Source organism: Prenolepis imparis, unplaced genomic scaffold (genome assembly GCF_030444845.1).
Source record: "Prenolepis imparis isolate NDT839.2.m4 unplaced genomic scaffold, iyPreImpa1.0 SCAF_2, whole genome shotgun sequence".
NCBI classification, from domain to species: Eukaryota; Metazoa; Arthropoda; class Insecta; order Hymenoptera; family Formicidae; genus Prenolepis; species Prenolepis imparis.
Window position 1 is genome coordinate 6155783 of NW_028141160.1, and position 10139 is coordinate 6165921.

The 10139-nt window shown below is 29.9% G+C and overlaps 2 protein-coding genes across 2 annotated transcripts; one reads left to right on the top strand and one right to left on the bottom strand.

Moving 5' to 3' along the window:
* The first annotated feature begins 266 nt into the window (after nt 1–266).
* Nucleotides 267–1149, top strand: LOC145946248 (uncharacterized). Its single transcript, XM_083055776.1, has 4 exons — nt 267–347; nt 481–632; nt 738–863; nt 1013–1149. Exons 1-4 carry the CDS (start codon nt 296–298, stop codon nt 1139–1141), a joined length of 459 nt encoding a protein of 152 aa, XP_082911902.1. The 5' UTR covers nt 267–295; the 3' UTR covers nt 1142–1149.
* A 253-nt stretch (nt 1150–1402) lies between these two features.
* On the bottom strand, nt 1403–10139 carry LOC145932900 (peptidoglycan recognition protein 3). The gene is made up of 6 exons (XM_083032127.1): nt 9874–10139; nt 7047–7373; nt 5382–5654; nt 2167–2330; nt 1779–1941; nt 1403–1686 (listed from the first exon to the last, which is right to left on the bottom strand). The coding sequence occupies exons 1-6, from the start codon at nt 9989–9991 to the stop codon at nt 1499–1501; spliced, it is 1233 nt and encodes a 410-aa protein (XP_082888253.1). The 5' UTR covers nt 9992–10139; the 3' UTR covers nt 1403–1498.

Here is a 10139-nt window from a genome sequence, read left to right on the forward strand (position 1 = left end):
TTTATAATGTTAGCAGTTATATATACATATATACATATAATCGATCACACGTGATGACCAATTTACGTAATAGAAGAATACACCTAACTGTTGTGTATGAAGATTTTGATTACTTTTATTTATTTGACACACAGTATTTGGGTTGGATCGAGTAAATTTTCAAACGTTAGCAAATTCCGATTGTCATTGTGATTGCAAAAGTGAGTAGCTCATGTCAGCTTTAAAAAAAAGGGACTTGGCCGTTCGACAATCAGTCAGTTGTGTCACTCAATTGTTTCAATTGCAAGGTTTAAAAATGTTCATGCCGATCTTCGCGCTTCTCCTATCTTCTACAGTTCTTGCTACCGGTAAGAGTATACGTACAATAGGTTTATTCTTAATGATTTTTATTATTGTTAAACAATCTTCTATTTTTTAATGATTATAGTTTGTAAAAATAATTAAAAAATTTTAAATTTTAATGTTTGATTAATTTGACAGAAATTTTAGACAGAAACTTCAACAGGACAGACTTAAAATGCGTAGGACGTGCTTTCCATAATGTGTCTCTTTCTGCATATTATCCCGTGTTCGGGACGAACGACAAACGTAACCACCTGGATGATCGAGGAAAAATGTTGAATACTCTCCAAGTAATTTGTAATTTGCGATAGACATATCGTGCCATTCAAAAGGCACTAAATTTACTCAATTGTTTGTTCTCTCGCACTCTACACACGTGTACAAACTCGTTTTAGGATTACCTTGATGGCCGCACTCATTACGTCACTGTCGCCGGTAATTTGAGATCCGGTATTCCGTACGGAACGAGGATATGCATAGAAGAGCTGAACGAGCGTTTTGGGAAACAAATTTCCTTACAGGTGCATAAAATTATTATGTTTGTTATATTTTTAACAAAAGTGGTAGATTATATTTTTATTTAATTTTATGTATTTTTATTTTTTTTTATTTACACATTTAAGAGTTAAAAGAAATGTATTTATTTATTCTATGTGTGTGTGTTCCCCAGATAAGAGATCAAGTTGACTGTGGAAACGATGACGTTGGAAATTATTTTTCGAAATTGGAAATTTGCGTCAGGACTGAGGAGGATACTTATGATACTTATGTCAATGGTCTCGTCACTGTTTATGTATAATAATCACATAGAGTGAAAATCATATATATCTCTCTTATAATTATATATATCTATTAACTCTTAATCAATAATAATATTAAATTATTATTTTTATAATAATAAGATATGTGTGCTTTCTCTCCCTTTCTCTCTGCATAGAATTGTATTAAATAATACTTTAAACAAGGATTGTTTTAATTTATTTTTCCAAATGTTTATTATATTAACTAGCAAAATGACATTACATAATATAAAATTATGCAAAATTATTTAACGCTTGCGGAATCGAAATTGTATGTTTATTTCAACAAATCACGCAATTGTAGTTAATAGTTGTTCTCTGATTGCACTGTTTTGTGTGTCATATTAAATAATCCTTTATTTCGCAGCTTCCGTCCAATGAGGCCACGATTGTATCATCGTGTAAAGACTGTCTCCGGGACAGGCGGTTGGCCAGGTTTGTCGATGTCCAAGTATCTTGTAGTCACTCTTTATTTCGCCATTATCCACTCCATGAGCGATCAGTCTAGCTACTGCTTGTATCGCAGCTGCCTTTGGTGTTCGGTCTAACGAATGAGAAAAGCATATTAGAGATATACGCTAAAATGTCAAGTTCTATCTGAAGATATTATCATGTATTTTATCTTAAATATCCTACTGCTGTAATCTCCAATGATACAAATTCCAATACTCTTGCTGTTGAAAGGTATGGAATGGGCACCCTTTTTGCCCCAACCACGGCCTTCGTAAACATTGCCGTCTTCGCCGACCATAAAATTGTAGCCAATGTCAGACCATCTTTTATTGTCCATATGCTCTTTCTTGAAACAAAATTCAACCAGATAAATCAGAGATTTATTATTTATTAAAACACACAAAATAAAAAGGCAAGATAAAACAGATTTATTCTATTAATAGAAGACACATTTAATCTCAATCTAAATTATTACTCGATTGAATCAGACCTGATCATTTATGCGCAGTGAAGAATTTAGATTAAAAGACTTACTATTTAGAAAAGATTCGGATCTTGCGAAATTTATTACCTGGATTCCTCTGACTTTCAACTGACACTTAGCTTGGGTCTCACAACTGGAACCAGTCGAATGATGAATGATCACGTTGGACACTGGTTTGATTTTGAGATTGGCAGTTGGTGATTTCGGTGCTCTAGCGCCCCATTCTGCTCTAGAAATAACGTTTAGATTACCTGAAAAAAAAACCCAATTATAAAAATTACTACATTGCTTAATGTGTAAAATTAAAGACTTGACTTACTTTATAGTACGTGAAAATAATCATGGCGTTCAGTTTCGATTAAACCAATTAAAAGTTAATTTGAAAACTATATAATTTATATATTTACAGAATAGAATACTTTATATCATTCGGTTAGCAATATTATTTGTCAGAGTTTATATTAATAATTACAAGAATGTATGCTTTATATGTAATAATAAATAAATTAATTCTTTTCCACTCATGAAAAATATGAATATAAGAAAATATTTACAAAGACATAGAAAAATAATAAAAACACTTCTTACGTATAAATTATTTTCATTTGTAATTATCACATCGTAATTTGAAGAAGAATTTACGAGGTGCATATAATCATTTTATTGACGTAACATAGTACATCTCGCAATCACTTTTTTAATCGCGCGAGATGCTTACACTTTTATAGTAAATTTATCATGCGAACTAACATATATCTCTCTCTATTCTACTTCGTGCAAATAGATTTAATCATGACACTCATTATAATCATTAATCAATCAGTCAACAACAATTAGTGTAAAGCCCGTCAACCACGAAGAATGATGACGGTTCAATCAATTAAAAAAAATGTCAAGTTTAAATGGAAAATGTTCATTTATCAATAACTGCACAACAATATTGCGATAACTTTATGTGCACTTCAGTGAAGTACATTTCAATGCATTAGCTCTCGAGAAATTACACTTGGATTACACTTGGACATTATTATTATGCAAATATATTATACAAATATATTATTTTATATATCAACTGTCATTAAAACTGAGAATAAGAATGACTCGCATAAATAATGGATAAATATGGAATGAGAATTACAGGCGACAATTGTTGTGAAAATCAACGTTGTCGTCGTCGTCGTCACGATGTACATTTTAACTTGCAAATCGATGAACTGATGCCACACATGACAGTTTCCATACAATATATATATGTAAGTCCCCTAAAGATGTGTTACGTTCGAAACATGATCTCTGACCGTATAACCGATAAGCAAATGCATACATATGTATATGTATGTACGTATGTCGTATACATACAGGTATATTAGCAATATTCTTCCAACCGGACTTCCCCATGAATTTCTAGCTAATCTGATGATTTATTTTACGAGTTACGAAAGAAGTAGACTTAATGAGAATTCCAGTATCGATAATGTTGTTCGATTTGTATCTGACAATGAGAGAAGGAAAGAGGAAATGCGTTGTTTTATTTATCTCTTTTATTATTACATTTATAATTCTAGATGCGTTTTATTTTTAACAATAATTTTTATTTATAACAATAATTTGGGACAATTGATAATGGAAGATTTAATTATATATAGTGTGTATATACGATATGTATAATTATTTAAATTTACTATTATAAATGGAAATAGCTCGTACAATATGTTTCACGAAATATATACATATTTATTTTATTGTTCACGCAAATATTGATGTTATACCTATATATAAAATGTCTAAGCATACAAGCGTAATGCAAGATAATACTAATGGTTACTTATATTTTAAATATTATAATTATATTAAAATATTTATTTTATTATCTCAAATATTATAAATATTTGCGTACAAATGTGAAAATAATAAATACAGAAACAATATATCTCGCTAATTATTTGTATGTGTTTAAGAGAAACATACGTTTTTAGGAAACAATAACAAACCAGTCGCATTGATACTGATCTATCAGTACTTAATCTGACGTATGCAGAATTAATATCGACAAACATGTAACACGACATTTCGATTTGTTCGTGTTTTGATCGAAGTATCGATTAACATAAACGGCGAAACGCGCTTAAAAATTTGCAACTATCAATATCTTATCTCCTTTGAACTTTGTTCGAAAAATATTGTATGATAATGAAGCTGCGATTATATTATGTTATGCGCGATACCGATTATCGTGTCCGAAGAACGATGTTCTTACAGCGGGCATCCCTAAAAGCTGATCAATCTTTAGATTGATTAATAAATTGATATCTTATTTTTTTAGATGTAAATAATCTCTTACTCGGGAACATTTAAATAACCTGTTTTTTCCTGCGTTAAAGAGTAGTTGATCGAAATCACAAGCAGAACAATTTTTCTGAAATCTACATATACATATACATATATAATTTTCATGTAATTTTGGAAAAGCAATTTTGATCATTTTTGTCATTGTATAGATCGAAACATTATTTTTCTAAAAGATATAGATATGCATTCTGCTATTCTCACGCAATATAAATTCAATCGTTCTGTCTAATGTCCATAGTTGTTATATTACAGCGCATATGCATGAAAAGATTTTATCGGGAAGATTTCAATCTGTATGAAATTAGTTTCCTCACAGGTAATCATGTGCATTAATTTAATATTTAAATTACTATCGTCGTTAATGAAATTTTCGAAGGCCGTATGACTTTAGGGAATAATTATTGTAACGAGTATATGTAAAAGTACAACTCGCACGCGAACCGAGACGAGAATTGATCTTGTTCATTAAACTTAAACGAGAAAAATATTTATAGCGCTTAATAATCATTAATTTAATTTCTGGAAGTTTAATAATTTGATAATCTGCCTAGAACTATACGTCCGAGAAAATTGTTTTTACGAAACGAAGAAAAAAGATATATGTGGTTATATATATAGCATATCGAAATAGTATTAAACAACATAAGAGAGCGGAATTCAATTATTTTTTTTTTAACTCCACATTATCTTTAAACTTAGAAGAGAAAGTTACTACTATAATTATATGAAAATTTATCGCATTTTTTACATTTTTATAAAAGATAGAAATATATAGAAAATTGATGTAAAATAAAAGATCAGATTTTTTTACCTTCTCATCTTAATGAGAATGATCTAATATGTAGTATTGTATTTATACTCTCTTCTGTTATCTCAAATCTTCATTTTATATATGTATGGCTTAGGATTCAGTATTATTGCGACCTATTTGACGTCGATCCAGAAATGTCGTCATAAAGTGGCATTCGATGTGCTGTTTTCCTCTACGCTATTATCTCTTTGCAAAATTGCGTCCGTCGTGGTGATGGGCGAACGAATGGGTATCGGATTCGCGGTCCAGCGAGGAAGGGTAGTCACGTATTCGTAAAAAGTCTCGCCAGGGCACTCCGTGTTCCGCGCCTGTCGATGACCGAGCACGTGGTATTTGTCGCTTATCTTGCCAAGTGAAATCCCGCAAGCTATCAGCGCGTTCAACGTCTTCAGGGCGGCCGCGTTCGGGAGAAAGTCTGCGAAATCATATATTTACATGCGTCAAAGTGAATATTTATTGACGCAAATCCGTTCATTTTTTTTACAAAATAATATGTTTCGAGGAATATGTTCTCCACACATTATTTTACAAATATGAAAGACAAATTTTTTTCTGTTTCTTTTGTATAAAATAATGTGTGGAACATATTCTCCTTGAAATATTAAAAGAAATTAATTTAGAAATAAATAAAATAAAATTAATTTGAAACATAATATACCTATATAATTTATCTTTGACTTTGATCCATGTAATATAACAGTTTTTTAATTTACTGTTTTTAACAAGAGAAAAAAAAATTTGATAGTTAATAATTTTAATAAAATTAATAATTATAATAGACAGTTTATAATTTTTAATTGATCTTTTAATAAATAAAAATTTCATTATTTTAAACCAGACAAGGTGTTTTTATAGATTTTTGAATGCTGAAAGTTAATTTTCATCAGCACAACAGGTTTCCGAAATAGTTGAGGTTTAATATGCAGAAAATGGCTTTTTTGCGATATTTGAAATTTTTTTGTAAAGATTAACATTATCTGGAAATTCTGATCAAATGTTATGTATGTTATTGTTCATCCTCTATAAAATGCATTTTTTTTATTTCGATATCTTACAATTAGTTATATTAAGAAGGATTTGAATACAGAGTTTTGCTGAGATAGTATTTATTCTATGATGAAGTTATATAATTCTACTCATAATTTGCAATTTAGAACTATCGATATACATACACAATGTAACTTATCGTGATAGATTCCAAATGTATATTTATACATATACATATAGGATGTCTCATTTGAATTGCTCACCTTGAATTTTTTGAAACAAATGCATTTTCGTTTCAGACAAAAGTTGTATGATCTAAAGGAGGACAAATAATAATAAAATCAATTTTGGAAAAATAGTTTTTTTTCTAAGAACCTTTTTTCTTCAAAAAGCATTTTCATATGAGTAGTCTACAGCTTTAATTTTTCATAACATGGACCAAAAGTAAGATATTGAAATAAAAAAAATGCATTTTATAGGGGATGAACTATACATTCAATACATAATATTTGATCAGACTTTTCAGATAACGTTAACCTTTTTTTACAAAAAAATCTCAAATATCGCAAAAAAGCTATTTTTATATATACATTAAACCTCAATTATTTTGGAAATCTGATGTGCTAGTAAAATTTGGTTTGCGACACCGTTTTCAGCACCCAAAAATCTATGAGAACCTTTGTCTGGTTTAAAATAATTTTTGGCTGTAAACTAGTGTAACCATTAATTTTTTCAGAATGAAAAAAATTATTTTTTTTTATATATTTAGTCGGTGATATTGCACAATCTCAGTGATATTATAGTAAAATATATTAAGTACCGCTGAAGTGTCCCAGGATGCATATGCCGATGCTTTGGGTGTTGTACCCAGGTGCATGCGCGCCAACATAATTCCAGCCGCGACCTTCGTAAGCGTTGCCATCTTCGCCGATGAGGAAATTATAGCCGATGTCCCACCAGCCTCGATCATCTATGTGGAAGTTCTGGTAGGATCTAACGATCGCGGAGCACGACTCCTGGTCTCGACAGTACTTAGGTACACCGCCATGATGAACTACCACATACGGGGTTGGTGTCACTGGCAGTATCTGAAAATCGAGGTGTTTCCTGGCCCTCCATTCGCTTCGACTGACGATCCTCGGGCACTCTGGATGGCCAAAAATCATCCGACATTCTCAATAATATATTCCCTAGTTTTATTCTTCAGAAATTAAATGTGCCCACAAGAGTAATATTGAATGATTTACATGTAAATTGATACGCGATTTATTAAATTTTTATTAATAAATAATTGACAAAGAAATATTCCGCGCGGACTTCAAAAGAGCACCTTTATAGAATAAAATACATTGGAGACCTCAATATTTCATTCGAAATCTATGAGTCAGCTAATAAGTTAGTAAACACGTTTTCAATAATTAGTTGCGCAATTACAAATGTATTTCCATCAATCATAAAATAATTTTCGGTCCGAGCACTTTGCATTCCTACAAGTGTGGAAATTTTTACAGGAAAGACATAAATAATTATCGAACTGCGCTTGTCACAAGAAGCGCGCATAATTGCTCGCTTTATACCTATTATACCTCGTATGTTTTACCTCGAAAAAAAATATATTACTTTTTTTCGATACAGTGGCCAATAAACTTATCGATATGACGCGGGTAGTTTAAAATATAATGTTTACGAGAATATATAATCAATATATACCAGGTGTTCAAAATAAAACGTTACAAATTTTTATCTCCAAAAATATTGTTTCTAGAAAAAAATATTTCAAATAAAAGTTGCAGTATTTCAAGGGGGAGATAAGTTGATGTTATAGAAATGTTTGTAGGAGAAGGTTTTCAAGATTATTTTAAGGTCAACTTGATTTTTTTAAATAGAATTATCCTAAATATTTTATGTAAATAGATTCCTTGTAACATTCTGCATAAAAAATTATAAGGGTAAGATAGTCAAAAATCGAACGGTTCACGAGATATTTTATATTTTAACATTAACATATTTTGACGTAAAATACAAAATATCTTATAAATTATTCAGTTTTCGATAATCTTACCTTAATATTTTTATGCATAGAAAATCGAGACCAATTAATTGGTGTAAAGAAAACGCATAGTTGTTTTTAAGAAAAATATCTAATTTGCAACATATATTTTTTTTTTTAATAATTATGCGTTTTCTTTACACCAATTAGTTGGTCTCGATTTTCTATGCATAAAATATTAAGGTAAGATTATCGAAAACTGAATAATTTATAAGGTATTTTGTATTTTATGTCAAAATATGTTAAGATGTAAAATATCTCGTGAACCGTTCGATTTTTGACTATCTTATCCTTATAATTTTTTATGCAGAATGTTACAAGGAATCTATTTACATATAAAATATTTAGGGTAATTAAACATCCATTAAAAAAAATCAAGTTGACCTTAAAATAACCTTGAAAACCGTCTCCTACAAACATTTCTATAACATCAACTTATTTCCCCCTTGAAATACTGCAACTTTTATTTGAAACATTTTTTTCTAGAAACAATATTTTTGGAGATAAAAATTTGTAACGCTTTATTTTAAACACCCGGTATATTATATATATATATAATTAATAATAATTAATAATATTAATAATGCACAAAAATATAAATAATATATAAATAATTAATAATATAATTAATAATTAATAATAATTTATAAATATATAAATAATTTATAACAAAAACATGTTTCTTATTTTTTATTCTTAAAAATATACGATAGAAGGTGTAAACAGATTTTCGAATTTTCAAATATAGTCTACTTTTTTATATACATATTAATTTGTTTACGGAAGCGTACGAATTTTTATATTACATCACGTTAGCGCATGTTTTTCTTTTTTAATCACTGATTTGTCTTACTTTTATTTAAAACGTCATAATGAGACATTAAAAAATTGTATATGCTAGTCACTGACATCATAGGATAGAATAATTGGAAATAAAGGTAAAATTTGCGGAGCTGTGACGTCACGCATTTACAATATCTTTTGTATCTAGACGCGGAATCTTCACTATGGCAACTTTTGATTTGCATGCAAATAAGAGATGCATAAGTTAAAGTGCATGCTAATGGGAATTCCAAAGATTGTAAATCTCTTTGAACTCGCCGACGACAGAATAAGAATTTGGCACGGATGATTATCGATGTATATGCTATTTTATGCTATTATCATACATTATTATACATTATACGCTATTGTGCATTATATGCATTTAACACTGTTATCACAGATAACCGATCGAAATAAATGCCACACATTGAGATGTTTGTTGAAATTTATTTTTTAGTTAAAAACAATTAGAACCATTAATACTATTAAAAAGGCTCAACATATAAAAAGATCGTAAGTGTCAAGAATCACAAGATATTTTAAAAAAGCTACTATACGCTCGAGATAATAATTTATTTATTAAAAATATAGAAAATAAAGTTGCTCTTTAAATTTATTTAATTCGTGTGTTATATCATATCTTTTTTCATAAATGACAACTACATTTTCTTCACTATTAATAGTGCTCGCGTAATTTTGTTCAACGAAAATTAGCTTGGAAAATATACCTATTTTTTATTTAAAGTGTTCTATTTTTTTTTTAATGACTTACCAGTTGCATTGACAAAATTCATGCTGTCAATGGGAACGGCGAGTACCAGGTGTTCGAAGACACTGACAATGAGTAAGATGCACAGCACGAATCTGATGAGGTGAAAGAACGACCTCATGATGATTGACACCGTTACAGCGCGTGTCAAAAGTAAAACTGAGTGGGCATCGTCTAATCGCGTCCGCTTTTAAACGAAAAACCGAACGACAGCCGGGAAGTCCCTCGAAGAGAAATCGCGCGTCGAATCAACCCGTTTTGTAGGTCCC